The sequence below is a fragment of the Malus domestica genome, chromosome 06 (assembly GCF_042453785.1).
Source record: "Malus domestica chromosome 06, GDT2T_hap1".
NCBI classification, from domain to species: Eukaryota; Viridiplantae; Streptophyta; class Magnoliopsida; order Rosales; family Rosaceae; genus Malus; species Malus domestica.
Genome location: NC_091666.1, coordinates 979717 through 996872, shown reverse-complemented (window position 1 = coordinate 996872; position 17156 = coordinate 979717). Strand labels below are relative to the sequence as shown.

At 39.2% G+C, this 17156-nt stretch overlaps 1 protein-coding gene across 2 annotated transcripts; it reads right to left on the bottom strand.

The window, feature by feature from the left end:
- Positions 1-1275: 1275 nt before the first annotated feature.
- Positions 1276-15392, bottom strand: LOC114825587 (protein NLP5-like). 2 transcript variants are annotated; one of them, XM_070823911.1, is made up of 5 exons: positions 15258-15392; positions 13768-14765; positions 13051-13098; positions 12046-12958; positions 1276-2539 (listed from the first exon to the last, which is right to left on the bottom strand). In XM_070823911.1, the coding sequence occupies exons 2-5, from the start codon at positions 14713-14715 to the stop codon at positions 1656-1658; spliced, it is 2793 nt and encodes a 930-aa protein (XP_070680012.1). In that variant the 5' UTR covers positions 14716-14765; positions 15258-15392; the 3' UTR covers positions 1276-1655. The 2 variants fall into 2 exon arrangements, with proteins under 2 accessions (XP_070680012.1, XP_070680013.1); XM_070823912.1 differs by having other exon boundaries at positions 12046-12955.
- Between the last annotated feature and the right edge of the window lie 1764 nt (positions 15393-17156).

Sequence of the window (17156 nt, the reverse complement as noted above, 5' to 3'; positions counted from 1 at the left end):
CATCAACTTCCTTTGGCGTAAATATCATACATCAATGTATAAAGATATGTTAACCTTAGAACAAAAGAACTCAGAAAACTATTCCGTTTAGGATGCATCCAATTAGTGGTTTATTAAGAGGTTATTTGACAACTATTCTGTTTTCATTTTTCAATTTTTTTGATTGAAAACTTGTTTTGATGCGGGAGTCAAACCTTGAAAAGAACTTTCTTCTTTTTTTTTTCTTTTTTTTTTATTTGAAAAGAACCCTTTCTTTATTGGAAAAAAAAAATTGAAGACCACTAATTGCATTGGAATAATAACATAGGAATTTGTTAAGACAGAGAATGGCGAGAGTTTCTGACGAAGTTGATCCTCTGTTTTTAGTTTCTTTACAAAATGATGTACTAGAGGTCTTAGGGTGAATTGATTAATTAAATATTATATTTGCGTGTGCAATTGAAGTAAATGATTTCTTTCTCAAATCAAGCATGACTTGGTAATATTGATTGCATCCGCGATTAATGACCTTGATCTTGCTTCGTTGTTCCTGATTGAGTGAATTCCAAGTTTTCTATCATTCTTTTAAAATCCTTCTTATTCGTCCTACATCACATATGGTAGGACTCACAATTTGTGTAGTTTCTAGGACACTTCTAACACAATTTCTTGATGCTCATAGGAGGTTTTTTCTTTCTTTTCTTTTAAAGGGACCGGCTGGTAGTTTCGTCACAACAATCCATCATTTCGGGAGCCGATGCTTATAGTAGTGGACATTGTATACTTCAATGATAAACGCACTTTCGATCCTACTTCAGTTAACTATTTTCAATGTATTTTCTTCGATATCTCTAACAGACAAATGAAAACTAGAAACGAAATAGTCATAAACCCTTTTCTTTTCTTCCAATTAATACCCTTCACGGAACATTCGCATTATAAAGCAGAAACCCAATTGAGCATCTAAAGTCTCCCAACACCCTGAAAAGATTTACCAACATCTGATCTGATAGGAAACAAACCCATTTAATTGTGTTATTAAAGCTTCATCTGAAAGCAAATTCTTCCTCTGGAAATTGACTCAATGCTTAGAAATCTGGCACAAGCATTCCCAATTCACATATTAAAAAGGGAACTTTAACGAAAAGCTTTCAGTACTATTTACTTTAACGAAAAATCATATTTTTACACTAAAAAGTCAATCATGATATTATTCACTTTATCATTTATTTTGCCCTTATCATTAAAACTCAAAGTTTTCAAGCATTTTTCATTAGTTTTCCTTAAAAATAAATATATATAAACAGGACTATTTTTATTGGCAAAAAATTATGTAAATACACAGACAACCATCCACTAGTAATTAACAAAAGGAAAAGAAAAAAAATAGGAATACACTAAGTCACTAACTGCTAGCTACTAGACTAACAAAATACATTCAAGCTGCTGCAATTTCAGATGGAGATCCCAGATGTTCCTTTCCCACCATCCTTTCGTTTAATTCTGCACGACGCAAAGCTTCCATCTTTACATTGCGAAGATTTCATATGCTTGGAGCAGCGATCCATGAAGCAAGGTTTCAACATACCTACTAAAACTAACGGATGCATCCCCACTTTATTGACTGCAGACTTCTGCTACTTTAGTGTTTGCAAACTCAGACAAGCATCTTACTATCATGACGGTCTACCTATGAAACCTTTCAAGTGATGACGAGATATCTGGAGAGAGAGCTTAATTGTGCGGCTCTCTGAAGATCGGCACACATCAACACACTCCTCTAAATCATCATCACATGTTAACAAGACCCACTCCGAGTCATCATCCAAGTATTTTATATCATATGTACTCATGTCTTGTATGCTAAATCGCTTTGCGATTTCTTGCACCAAATCTTCATGTCTCCAATTACTCTGCATGCGGAAGCGGGTTTTCTCATCCCCATATGCAACTTTTACTCTTTGAACCTTGCCTTCTTGAGCTACCCGGCCATTATTTTTCAGTGACTGCGGAATAGACTGCAGATTTTGTTGCTCGCAGAGAAGTTTCTGGCTTTGGGATCTTGGCAGTAGCTCCGCTCGATCTTGGCCAAAAGCATGCAATCCTGCCTCACTTCTGACCCTCTTTAGCACATCATCTCTTGAGTTATCTCCAACAACTGGATCATCGTTACCAGCAATGTTACATGAGAAGGGAAGTTGCTGTGTCCTGCTGGAACAGCTTTGGCTTGAACTGGAATTTTGACAGCATGAAGATGGGGGAGATTTTGATGCGGTAGCTTGGGGGCTCAAAACACCGCCTTTGGGTGACAAGTTTGTCTGATTTGGTTGATCACTCAGCTTTGAACTTGAAAATGGGCTGGTCCCCGATAAATTTGGAGATGTTAGCTCTGGGAAGTTCGTATAGAAAGAGTTGATCTGGAAAGCACCTGATGCGCCTTCAACTGAGTCGATTACAACTTGGAGTTTCTGTAAAGAGTGACCAACCTTCTTGATTGTTCGAGATGGCCAACGCTTAATCCCATGTTGTCTGCATATCCTTTTCAAGGTTGTGGAGCAGACTAAACATGATCAATTCGAAAAGAAATTCATTAAAATTTTGAAACACGAAACCTTCATAGTAGAAAGTTCAACATAAGCCACATAAACATAGAATGCTGCAAGGCATTAGGATGCTAGCAGATATTTTTGAAGTCCAATAGGTATTAGCTGAAGAAACAGAAAATACTAACATGAGAAACTTGTTGAATTATGGCCAAATGACAAAACAACAATTTTCGGCTAAATAAAATAAACAAAAGGAGGTAGACAACATCATTATGTTTGTTGAAAAGATAGAAAGGGTCATGATGATGTTTGTAGAAAAAAAAGGTAAAGTCTAGCAAGTAGCCTTATTATTGGTTTTGTTTTTGGGTGCTTTCAAAAGGACGAAGCTTAGCATCCGAATGTGAGAGAGAAGAGGGAGAGCACTATTTGTTTTAGTAGCCCATTTTTGAGAGAGCAAGGGCAGCCACATAGTAGCAGAAAATAGAGAGCACATATTGGTTTTTTCAATAGCTCCATTTTGGAGAGAAGAAGAAAGTGTGCTATCTCATTGTTTAGTTCTCACTCCATCAAAGTTTTATTGTTGTAATAGCTTTGAGCTTTGTATAGAGAGAAAATTATTCATTATATTTCTCTTTATTTATTTCTTTGGTGTGTGAGAGCTATTGGTTGATTGTGGACTTGCCAACACTTTGTAAACTCTCATTTGGTTGATTGTGAATTATTGGGTGAGCTCCTACTACTCCTAGGACGTACTCCAGTTAAACTGACTGTTGAGGAACCTCGTTAAAATCTTGGTGTTTTTAATATTTTGTTCTTGCATTTCATTTGATAAATTTCCTGTGGGTTATCAAGAGTTGGTTCTATAAGGTTTGGTGATATCCTAGCACAACAATTGGTATTAGAGCATTGGTTGCTCTTGGGTACTGTCTAGTTGCCAAAGATGTCAGATGGGCAAAATGAGAATCCTTTTGGAAGCAGCTCCAAGTTTGCAAGAACTACGGTGCAAAATGTAAAGTTCGAAATGGAAAAGTTTGATGGCACAAACAACTTCGGGATGTGGCAATGTGAGGTTAAAGATGTGTTGGCTTAACAAGATCTACTTGCCGATTTGGGAGAGAAACCGGAAGCTATGTCGAAGCCGTAATGGGAGAAATTAAATTTGTGGGCTTGCTCTTTAATTCGGTTGTGCCTTACAAAAACTCAGAAGTACTTTGTGATGCGGGAGACAGTAGCAAGTGTGTTGTGGAAAAAATTGGAAGACAAGTATATGGCGAAGAGTGCAGAGAACCGGCTACACTTGAAGAAAAAGCTCTACCGCTTCCAATATAAAGAAGGTACAAAAATGATTAGACACCTTGATGTTTTTAATAAGTTGATTGCCGACTTGTTAAATTTAGATGAGGATATTAAGGATGAAGATAAGACCTTAATATTGTTAAATTTCTTGCCGGGCTCTTATGAGCATTTTGTTACCACTATTATGCATGGTAAAGAAACTGTGAAATTTAAAGATGTGTCAAATGCCTTGATGAATTATGAAATGAGGCATAGAGATAAAAATCATGATAGTACCTCTGAAGCTTTATTTGTTAGAGATAGATCATCGGAGATGAGATCCTCTTCTAGTAGAAAAAAAATCACATTATCGACCTAGGGGAAACTCTAAAGGTAGAAAAACCTTGGAAAGGGATGAATGTGCTTTTTGTCGTAATAAGGGCCATTGGAAGAAAGATTGTCCTAGGTTGAAGACCAAAGGCAAAGAAAGTTCTGAAGCTAATGTTGCTGAGGTTGAAACAGATTTTTCTGATCTTACTTTAACCACTTCCTCGTCATTTGATTGTGCTACTAAGTGGGTGTTGGATACGGGTTGTACTCATCATATAACTCCTCACAAGGATTGGTTTTCAAGCTTGAAAGAGTTTGATGGTGGTGTTGTGTTCATGGGAGATGACAATCCTTGTACAACAAAAGGGATTGGTACAGTTCGTTTGAAGTTGCATGATGGCATGGTTAAAGAGTTGACAGGTGTTCGATATGTACCGAATTTGAAGAAAAATCTTATTTCTTTGGGCACTTTAGAATCCAAGGGCTTCAGGTTTCATTCAGATGGGCAGACATTGAAAGTTACTTATGGTGCACTTGTTGTGATGAAAGCACCTCAATGTGGTCATTTGTATCTATTGTAAGGAAGCACCGTGACAGGTGAAGCGTCTGTAGTCTCAGAAAATATGGGCACATCTGATTCAGATACTACTAGACTGTGGCATATGAGATTAGGCCATGTCGGTGAGAAAACTCTACAAGGGCTTGTGAAAAAATGTCTTCTTAAAGGTGCCACGACCTGTAAGCTTGATTTCTGCGAGCATTGTGTCTTGGGAAAGCAAATTAGAGTGAAGTTTGGTACTGCAGTACATCAGACGAAGGGCATTCTTGATTATGTGCATTCGGATGTTTGGGGTCCTACAAAGACTCCCTCTTTGAGTGGTAGACATTGGTTTGTGACCTTTGTTGATGATTATTCTATAAGGTCTTGGGTCTACACTACGAAGCACAAAATTGAGGTGTTGAGCATTTTCTTGAGTTGGAAGAAAATGGTTGAGAACCAGACTGGGAGAAAGATTAAGATTTTAAGATCGGATAATGGTGGTGAATACACATCCGACCTTTTCTTTAAAGTTTGCAAAGAGGAAGGAATTATGAGACATTTCAGTGTTCACGGAACTCCACAACAAAATGGAGTTGCAGAAAAATTGAATCGAACCTTGCTTGAGAACATCTGACCTTTTCTTTAAAGTTTGCAAAGAGGAAGGAATTATGAGACATTTCAGTGTTCACGGAACTCCACAACAAAATGGAGTTGCAGAAAAATTGAATCGAACCTTGCTTGAGAAGGTTAGGTGTATGTTGTCTCAATCGGGTTTGAGCAAGTCATTATGAGCAGAGGCAATTACTTATGCATGTCACATCATCAACCGGTTACCTTCAGCTGCTATTCAGGGTAAGACACTAATGGAGGTATGGACTGGGAAACCTTCTACTGATTATGATTATATTCATATTTTTGGTTCGCCTGCTTATTTTCATGTAATTGAAAATAAACTTGATCCTAGAGCCAAAAAGGCTATCTTTCTTGGTTTTAGCAGTGGTCTCAAAGGTTACAAGTTGTGGTTCCCAGAGATGAAGAAACTTTTAATCAGTAAAGATGTGACATTTGATGAATAAAGTATGTACAAAGACTCTGAGAAGAATGTGAAAGATGTCCAACAGGTGGAGCTTGAGAAAGTTGCCTCTGGTACTTCAAATCCTATTTTCGCTAATGTCGAAGCCATTACAAGTGAAGAAGTTGGAGACCATGAGGATGTTGAAGAAGTTGAACTTGAAGATTCTGTTGGTACCACACATATTGAGCATCAGACTTTGACATATTGGGCCTCAACATTTGGGCCTTATTACCTAGCCCATAATTATGTAAAAGGATGAGCCCCTTATTCTATAAAAGGGACTCTTCCCCCTTCACAAAGGAGACTCGGGGATACCACCAAAACATACAAGCCACAAAGCTCACAGAGAAACTCTCTCAAACACTCTCTTCCTTAGAGGGACTCCCTTTGAGCTTGTAATCCATACATACAGTTATAGAGAAATACAATCAACATTAGTGTGGACGTAGCCCAAGCATTAGGGTGAACCACGATACATCTTTGTGTTCTTGGACGTTTGCATGATTCACGGTCGGATTTACGTTGTTTCAAGACCTTCCGGTTTTATGCATTAACATTTGGCGCCGTCTGTGGGAATCGACACGAAAAGCTATGTCGGTTCTCTTTCATTTTTTTCATCTCACCACCGTGAAACCTCACCACAACCTCTACCGTGAATCTGTAGAAACCTAAGAACCAAACAACCCAACACCTACACTCAGAGACACACCCATTCATTCTACAGAGAGAGAGAGACTCAGATAAATGCCTTTTTTTTTCTTTTTTTTTCAATGAGATCTTCATATTCTTCTCCAACAATGTTTGCTTTGTAAAATCCAAAAGTTTTATCTGTGTTTTCTCATCCATTATGTGAAATTTTCTTTATTTTTCTCTTCTTGGAAACATAAAATCAAAACCCTTATCGGGCGAGTCAACGATCGAGTCAGGGGGACTTTGTCGAGTTAGAGATCGAGGGTGGTGGTAGGAAAGAAGTAGGTGGGCAGAGAAAATATCTCTCCTCGCGAGCTGGTAACCTTGACCTCACCCAGGCATTCTTCACCACGTGTGTTCTAGCAAACAGTATATCAGAAAGGTCAGAATTCTCACCATCGACGCCACCGGAGCCACCGATGGCATCCTTGCCGCTAATGCTCTCTCTCTCCTCGAGTCCTCTCTCCGTCGAAAATCTGGTGACCCCAACACCGCCATCTTCGACTTATTCAACGTCGTTTCCGAGTTAAGTGCCGGCGGCATTCTCGTCACCTTCCTCTTCACTCAAGGTTTAAAGGAAAGGTCGACCCGACCCATGTTCACCGCCAAAGAAGCCCTCGACTCTTTATCGAGAACCGCCGTAAGATCTTCAAACCATCGCCGGATGGGGTTCCCTAACGGGTTTTCCGACCGTCGAAGGCTGAGAAGGAGATGGAGAAACTCTTTCGGAAGACATTCGAGTACCGACCGTGAATATGACCGGGGTGGGGACGAAGGAAAATGTCGACGTCTTGAAGTTGCGGACCAAGAGAGGGAACAACATTGTGGCGGTGTACATAAAAAATCCATCGGTGAAGCTCATTGTTCTGCACTCGCATGGGAACACAGCTGATCTGGGTCAGATGTACGAGTTGTTTAGTGAGCTGAGTCTCCACCTCCAAGTCAACTTATTAAGGTATGATTATTCGGGTTACGGACAGTCTACTGGGAAGGATTTCGTTTCTTGCAATCCCCATCAGAAGAAAATGAAACTTGAATTTGGTTTTGTTTGTTTGGTTGCCGAGAAAGTGAAAGAATACTGAGATTTTAGAGTTTGGAATCCGGGAAATGAAGGTTTTTTAAGCTTAGAAAGAGAAAGAGATGAGGGAGGGAGAGAGAGAGACCACCAAATTCAAGACTAAAACATGCAGGAAGTTTTATCAAAAGCTACAAACCACCAAATTCAAAAGAAAGATAAAGATGCATTTGCTTTTGCTTTTGGTTGAACAGTCAAGGCTAGAACGTGCATGAAACTTTATCAAAAGCTACAGACCACCAAATTCAAAAGAAAGATAAGTTTTTATTCCGTTTGCCATCTGCCATCACTCTATTATTAATTCTATCATTTTTCCGTCTGCCATCTGACAAATGGAAAAAAATAAAGAAAGCTTTACTTTTCATTTTCAGCAAACATCATTATGTTTTCTCAATATCATTGTTTATTTAATATCTTATTATTTTATTTGTGTCATGATGACTAATTATAAAATAATAATTTTATTATTTTTATGTCATGATGACTTATGATTAAATAATATAATTATTATTTCTGATATCACATGATTATTACCACGTTATTGATTTATACAACATGTGATTTACCACACAACTGAATAAATCATTTATTCATAGAAAGCACACATTATAATATTTTGCCCTGACAAACTTTGTCAATTTGATTTATTCATTATACAGTCATACTTATGATGCCACTTATTGTCAGGAATTATCAAGCAACCAGCTCTACTGATTGACATTGTCGCTGATTAAAGAAGTCTAACAACTTGTAGACTGATGGGCCACCTGCTTATGGTGACAAATATTTAGTCCGAACGGTGATCTCTTGTCTGACTAGACACCCACTTGCTCGGACATTCGCTTATTGGGACATCTATGTGCCTGGACCCAACTCGATGACCCTACAGATAGCCCAACTCGATGACCCTACAGATAGCCCCAACTCGATGACCCTACGTATGGCCCCGACTCAAAGACCCGACTTGCGGACCCGATCCGCGGATCCGACACATAGACCTAATATGCCAACCCTGCAAGCGGACCCGAGTCATGTCGAGAATCAACTCATACTGAGTGCATGTCGACATAAAGTAGATACTTGCAATGAGGAATACTACGAGCCGAGCTGCCTCACAGCGAGTATAGCCTCTAGCCGAGCTGCCTCGCAACGAGCTTCACCTCCAGCCGAGCAAACGCCTCGTCGCGAGCATAGCTTCTAGCCGAGCAGCTTCGCAACGAGTATCGCCTCCAGCCGAGCAGTCTTGTAACGTGTGACACCTTTAGTTGAGTATTGCTTTATGTTGAGCATTGCCTTGGGTTGAGTACTGGTTCAAGACATCTAGCCACTTCGGCCCGTACATGGATTGGATTTGAAGTCTCCAGCCAAAAGACTTTTTTGACTGAAGACTTGGGGGACTACTGTTGGTACCACACATATTGGGCCTCAGACTTTGACACATTGGGCCTCAACATTTGGGCCTCATTACCCAGCCTATAATTATGTAAAAGGAGGAGCCCTTATTCTATAAAAGTGGACTCTTCCCCCCTCACAAAGGAGACTCGGGGATACCCCCAAAACATACAAGCCACAAAGCTCACATAGAAACTCTTTCAAACACTCTCTTCCTCAGGGGGACTCCCCTTGAGCTTGTAATCCATACATATAGTTACAGAGAAATACAATCAACATCAGTGTGGACGTAGCTCAAACATTGCGGTGAACCACGATACATCTTTATGTTCTTGGGCGTTTGCATGATTCACGGTCGGATTTACATTGTTCCAAGACCTTCCGATTTTGTGCATCAACAGATTCTATTCAAGTTAAAGAGCAAGTTTCACCTGAAGAGTATATTGCCAAGAAAAGAGGAAAGAGACAAATTACCAAGCCAACTCGGTATAGTGACTATGTTGCTTTTACTCTTCCTATTATCATTGATGAGATTCCATCCAATTTTGAGGAAGCCATTGAGAGTGAAGAAAAGGAGAAATGGTGCAATACCATGGGTGATGAGATGAATTCTCTCTTGAAGAACAAGACTTTGGAGTTTGCTAAATTGCCTAAGGGTAAGAAAGCTATCGGTTGCAAATGGGTGTATGCCAAGAAGGAAGGTGCTGATGAGAAAAGCAATGTGAGATTCAAAGCAAGATTAGTTGCTAAAGGGTATGCACAAAAGGAGGGCATTGACTACAACGAAATCTTTTCTCCGGTTGTGAAGCACTCCTCAATTCGCATTATGTTAGCTCTTGTTGCACAGTATATCTTGAGCTTGTGCAACTTGATGTGAAGACGTCTTTCCTACATGGTGATTTGAATGAAGAGATCTATATGTGTCAACCAGATGGGTACACAGTGAAAGGGAAGGAGAATTTGTTTTGCAAATTGAAGAAATCACTTTATGGCTTGAAGCAATTTCCAAGGCAATGGTATTTGAGGTTTGATAAATTTATGAGAGGCCAAAATTATTCTAGAAGTCAATATGATCATTGTGTGTACTTCACGAAGTTGCAAGATGGGTCTTTCATTTATTTGTTGATATATGTTGATGATATGTTAATTGCCTCAAAAAATGTCGAAGAGATTAAGAAATTGAAGAAGCAAATGAAGAACGAGTTTGAGATGAAGGATCTTGGTGAAGCGAAGAAGATCCTTGGCATGGAGATCACTAGAGATAGAAAGAAGGGTTTTGGTCAGTTTGAATCAAAGACAATACCTTGAGAAGTTGATTCGGAATTTTGGAGTTCATGATTTAACCAAACCGGTTAGTACCCCTTTGGCTCCTCATTTTAAATTGAGTTCTCTACATAGTCCTGAAACTGATAAAGAGAAGCTGCAAATAAAAATATACTATATGCAAATTTGGATAGTAGTTTGATGTATGCAATGGTATGCTCTAGACCAAATATTGCTCATGCAGTTGGCATGGTGAGTCGATATATGCATAATCCAGGTAAAGAGCATTGACAAGCAGCTAAGTGGATATTGAGGTATCTGCATGGTACTCGAGATATTGGTTTATGCTTTGAGATAGATGACTCTAATATTGGTCATTTTACAGTTGGTTATGTTGATTCAGATTATGCAGGTGATCTTGATGGAAGGAAGTCTACTACAGGCTATGTGTTTACTATAGCTAAAGGGCTAGTTTGTTGGAGGTCCATTTTGCAATCGTCTGTTGCCTTGTCTACTTCAGAGGCTGAATATATGTCAGTTGTTGAAGGTATAAAGGAGACCATTTGGATACATGGGCTGATTAGAGATTTGGGGGTTGATCAGAAGCAGGTGGAGGTACATTGTGATAGTCAGAGTACCATTTATTTGGCTAAGTATCAGGTTCATCATGCGAGGACCAAGCACATAGATGTGCGTTATCACTTTGTGCGTGAAGTCATTGGTGAAGGAGAGATTATTCTCCAGAAGATTCCAACTAAAGACAACCCCGCTGATATGTTGACTAAGGTTGTTGGTGTAGCCAAGTTTGTTCATTGCTTGAAGTTGGCTCACATTTTACCTATACAAAGAAGGCATTGAGCAGTAGGAGTTTTGGAGCATTTGGCTCGGGCATGAGTTGTTCTCTTGCTAGTGTTTGGGAGTAATCTTTGTGTTGATTGTGTTGGTTGGCTCGTCATGGCATTTTCGGGATTTGGCCAAGGTGGAGATTGTTGAATTATAGCCAAATGACAAAACAACTTTTGGCTAAATAAAATAAATAAAAGGAGGTAGACAACATCATTATGTTTGTTGAAAAGATAAAAAAGGTCATGATGATGTTTGTAGAAAAAATAGGTAAAGGTTAGTAAGTAGCTTTATTATTGGTTTTGTTTTTGGGTGCTTTCAAAAGGATGAAGCTTAGCATCTAAATGTGAGAGACAAGAGGGAGAGCACCATTTGTTTTAGTAGCCCATTTTTGAGAGAGCAAGGGCATCCACATAGTAGCAAAAAATAGAAAGCACATATTAGTTTTTTCAGTAGCTCCATTTTGGAGAGAAGAAGAAAGTGTGCCATCTCATTGTTTAGTTCTCACTCCATCAAAGTTTTATTGTTGTAATAGCTTTGAGCTTTGTATAGAGAGGACATTATTCATTATATTTCTCTGTATTTGTTTCTTTGGTGTGTGAGAGCTATTGGTTGTATTGGGGTTTTGGCTTGTGATCTTGCCAACACTTTGTAAACTCTCATTTGGTTGATAGTGTGGATTATTGGGTGAGCTCCTACTGCTCCGAGGACGTACTCCAGTTAAACTAATTGTTGAGGAACCTCGTTAAAATCTTGGTGTTTTTAATATTTTGTTCTTACATTTCATTTGATATATTTCCTGTGGGTTATCAAGAGTTGGTTCCATAAGGTTTGGTGCTATCCTAGCACAACAAACTTAATTTCAGAAGATTGCAAGGTGCATACGTACACCATACAGATTGCACAAGTAAAACAATTATAAATTGCATCAAGTATACACAGCAGTCCCATTACTCTGAAGGCCACCAAAATGCCATGCAAATATTCACAACTAAAACATCAAACAGGAAGCAGGTTTATCAAAAGAAATTCTTACCTCCAATACTCTTTGCAGCATCTTTTAGACTACCGGAAAAATATTTGCGAAGAACTTCAAAGTTGATATCTTTTTCTGCCTTGGTACGTCTTTTCTCTCTTGTCTTACTCACACCAACACTTGAAAAGCTACCCTCACCTAGAGCAGAAAACTCTTGTCCACACTCAACACCACCTTTTAGGTTTGAATCTTCTTGATGCTGCCTTAACTTCGACAATTTCACACTCAGCACCTTGCGTGGTTTTTGGTTTGGGAACATTGAGACATCCTTACCATTCTGTTGGACGTCTGTGAAACAAGAAATATTACTTGGTCCGGGATCTGACCGAGCTATCACCTCACTGACATGAAAATTAGTTTCCTCCTCAACTTCCTTGTCTGTGACAACCCGTAAGCTCCGGCATGTCTGTTGCATAACCAAGGACAGTGATGTAAGCATCTTTTCCTGTTCTTCAGGATCCCTGCACTCCACTGGCAAGAAGAACTCCAGGACAAAATCAGTTGAACCAGTGTCAATGCTCCGCAGACGTATTGCAACAGCTGCATGCAAATCAAACATCCTGGCATGGTGAGATAGAGGATACTCTGTCTTGACAAAGGAAGTTATGTCATCTGAGAAGCATGGCTGATTGGTCATAAAAGCTCTCCCAACGATGCCTTGGCCTCTTAGCAAGTGATGCTCAGAGCACGCTTCATGAAAACTCTGGATACAAGGATCAGCCACATGACAAGCATGCTCCACAGTTGAAACACAGTGGACGTAGTTGTCATCAGTATGTCGGCACCCATCTTTACCTTGTTGGATGCATGACATCCAGGTTTGTGCCAAGGGCAATTTGTGCGTCTCACATGCAGATCTCAAGACCTCTTGGATCTCGGGTAATGCAGCGTGGAAGGGCTTGTCACACCCCTGCTAAGATAATCCACCAAATGACCTTAGAACAAAAATCAGAATATACTAATATGTGATAAATCAATCTTCCTTCAGGGTAATTATCCATTTACCTTTACATTTTGAGTACTCAAATTTCTAGAACTTCGAAGATCAACAGCCTGCAAATTTTAAAGCTTGTCTACATCAGAAAACAAGATTCATGCGAACAGTTTACAACTAATTATATGCCCCTGTGATATGAAATTCAAAAGTCTTTATCTAGCAGCATGGACCTATGAAGGTTTATCTAAGTAAATTGAATGAAAATAAGCACAGGAACGAAAAAAAAGAGGTTTCTACTCATATTTCCATCCTCAAATTGGTGTTTATGTGCACTGATTCAGAAGCTCATAGGGGTAAACAACAGAGTTGAGTTTCCAATTCATGGGTGGGACGGAGTATCTGTTGAGATAGGGTTGCTTTCATTCCCGTAGTTTAAGTTTAATTCTTTAACTATTCTCTCGGTTTGGAAAACAGTGTTAGAGGATTAACAAAAGAGAAACTTGCTTCATTATCATGAACACAAAAGAATATAAAGCAAGAACCTTTACAATGTTAAGTTAGATGCCACATATACAGTTCGATTTGGCATAAGGATGCCCCTAAGACTGATGGGACTTTGATTGATGTCATCTCTAAGACTCATGGGACTTTGATTGATGTCAACTCTTGTAATATTATTTGTCAATTTTCATAACAAACCTAATAAACTCCAAGTGCCTATTGCAATGACGTGAAAGGATGAAGGCCAAATGAATGAAATTTTGATACAAGGAAAGAGCACAGACCTCAAGTGCCTTGCAAACGCTGTCAATGTCAGGTTGATATTTTATCTTCTGGTCGGTCGTAACAACCTCAATAACGCCCAAGCAAGTCCTACTACCTTGTTCAAAGATGGGAAGGGCTAGAGTTCCACTTACATTATACTGTTGAGCATGGCCAACCCGTGGATATTCATCATGTCTAAAGTATCGAACATCAGGAGTCCACTCAGGAATCTTACCTGAGAAAACCCGGCCAGGCAACCCCATAACCATTTCTGTTGAATCCTCCCCAGTTGCAAACTGGTAATTAGCAGAGATGTCTCGATATTTAGCGAGCCTGGAACAGCTAGAATCAAGATAGAAAAGTTCATTCATTGTTAAAACACGTCTACCCCCTCTGTTCACTGGCACCCATACTTGTACAAGAACATCTTTGTTTCTCATGACCTCTCCAATGTTCACGAGAGCCCTCATTAATCTCTCCGTCACAGATGATGCAAAACCTTCATTTCCAGTGGGACCAATCCACCACCTTCTGCTAAATTCACGACCTTCAATTGTAGGATCCACTGATTGACCAGAGTACGCCACAGCATCTTTTATCATATCCTCTCTAGGAGACTGATGATTCACAGGACCTTCTACAAGTTGTTTAAGGAATGGTCGTTGCATCTCCTCTTGATTACTGTTGTGAGACGTGTTTGTGGCCATATTGCCATTGGTCTCCAACGTATGCCAAAAAAAGGAGGGGTTCAAGGGGGCAGCGGTACTGGGAAGGCTCTGATTAGGAAACTCAGGTCCATATGTGGTTTCCAACCAGCATCCCTCCAAGAAGAGTTCGTCCATGAAATCTAAATCCGTGGCAGAATCAGGTTGAGCTCCCAACATGGTAGCTGGTGACAGAACACCATCATCCATTGCAGAAGCCTCACTTTCCGGATTATCCCCCAACTTGTAGGTTCCAAAACTCATTAATCTTGGCAAGAATTCAATTCTTGAGCGTCCGGCCTTCAAATCCGAGTCTGTTTGGATTCCCCAAAATCATTAAAAAAAATCTTCCGAGTACATCAAATAACAAAAGAAATTGCAAACAACTCTTCTCATAGAATTAACAAGGTAAGGTAATAACTAAACAAAAGCAAAGCAACAGGAATTAAACTGTAAATATATATATTAGTTATTGTACCAAGATTAGATTCTCCTTTCCACTAATAGAAATTCCATACGAGTCAATGACCATATAACCATCAAATCTTCCAATATCAATGGTTCAAATCAATAGGCAAAAACAGAAGAAATTAAATAAATCCCACTTTCCACATATTCTTAAGAGGTGGGTCAAATCTTGTACCAAACGTTTTACCCAGAAACAAAAAAAGGAAGAATCTTTCATTCACTTACAGTCAAAATTCCAATTGAGAATTCAAGCATTTCACTTCACAATACAAGAAGCAATCCAGTTTCTGAGACCCAGAAAAAGCAACAGAAAAGAAAAAGGAATAAGAACAACTCACTGTGTGAAGATTCTTGGAGATACCAACCACAAGTCAAGTGGGTTTTATTTATTTTTTCTTGGTTTATTTAGACACTAGTTTCTGCATAAACCCCTAAAAAGCTATCTGCAACTACAATACAACAAACAACCTCAGAAAAGTGCTCTGAGTTGCAGAGGTAGTTGTTTCCTAGTCACAGAGAGTTCCTTCTCCCCTTCTCCTCCCCACCACAATTCCAAAGTTCCATCTTTCCTTGGGAAATTAAGAACATATTATAATTCCAGTCCAAGCTACCTCATTGGGTGAGAAAGATTCTAACTTGCACTAATGGTCCCCACCACAGACGTATGCAGCCCATCATGGACATTGTACTTCACGCTGTAAAGTCAACCAATAGCTGATAGCTCACCAAAGTACAGACAGAGATGCTGAGTCGTGTCATTGCTCCCTATTGATTCTACAATAAAACCTTAATCAAAGCAGATTGTCTTATGTGTGAAGCTCAACGGTCACACATACTTCACTTTATTTGACTTGCGATGTTCATGTGTTAGGTTTAAAAATTCGCTACAACTGAAAGACGTGTTGCGATTAAATTTCACATTAAAAAAAATAATAATAATAATTTTACGGTGTACCTCAACTTCTTCACGGGAGATTGAGTCAGTTGAGTGAGCTTGGAAAGTGATTGGTTGAGTTGTGAGGAGAATCGTAATAAAAGAGGAACCTTTAAATTTAACTAAAATTTTGAAAAGGAGATTGAGAGAATCAGTGGGGAGTGGTTCTGAAATGGTGATGGAGGCTGAAACAAGCAAATGAAATCAGAAATGATTAGAGGGATGAGTAAAATAAGGAGGGATCGTGCCTCGGCACTAACCATCTCCCACTTCAGATGCTCTCGCACGGCTCTGACTCACTCTCCTTCCTTATTTTATTCCAGTTCCAGTGATGTAACTTCTGCATCATAATAATATTTTTCTCACCATCCTAAATGACGGTGATGGTTGCACCGTAAAGAAGATATAAGCTTAACCGATTTACTTGTATCCTTGTGACATACGCGTTGTTAAAATGTTATAATTGTTAAATGGAATGTCTTTCAAGTAAGTTCGGTTAACTGGATGAGATGTAGTTCGAAAGAAAGTTGAGTCCTAATCAAATTAAGAGTTGAGGTTGTCGTGCATTGTCAATGAACTTAATGCATACAAGCCTGTAGTTGTGTCTATTAAGTGCAGATTAATTTGGGAGGTATTCTTTAGAAACTTTAAATCCGAGACGAATTTTGTAAGTGTCAACCAAGTCTGGACACTAGTTGATGCACCAGAGGCATTGTACGTACAAGCAATGAAATGGTCTTTAAGTGGAAGATAGCATGGCACAAAGCCAATTCCCCTTAATGGCCCATTTTAAGGGCATTGTGCCTACCAGCAATAAAATGATCATTATGGAGAAGATAGTGTGCAGGCAATTAATGGCTCAAATGCCCGTTAATTACTTAATTCCCAAAATTATCGTATTAATAAAAATGATATAAAATCGCACCTCAAATCTCAAACGGCACAAAGTTACCCTAAATTTCAAATTATTACTACATGTGGTTTGATATCTCACAAAAATAGTATGTAAGCAATATAGTACAAAATTTTAAATACAACTGCGCATCCGAAACAAATGGATTTTTCAGATCAATCTCGGCAAGTGCAACTTCGTATTCCTATTCCCCAATCCCGTTGGGGTCATGCAAACATCCATATATCCGGTGGTGGTAGATGAGTACTTTGGTCTCACATAAATGAATTTTGGATGAATGTTTGCTATGTTGCTTCTCCTTAACCAGTTGAGAGGGGTACTCAATTCCTTATGAGCAATAGCTATGCTCTGCTGGTTGGACAAGATGCAATTACACTTCATCTTCAACCT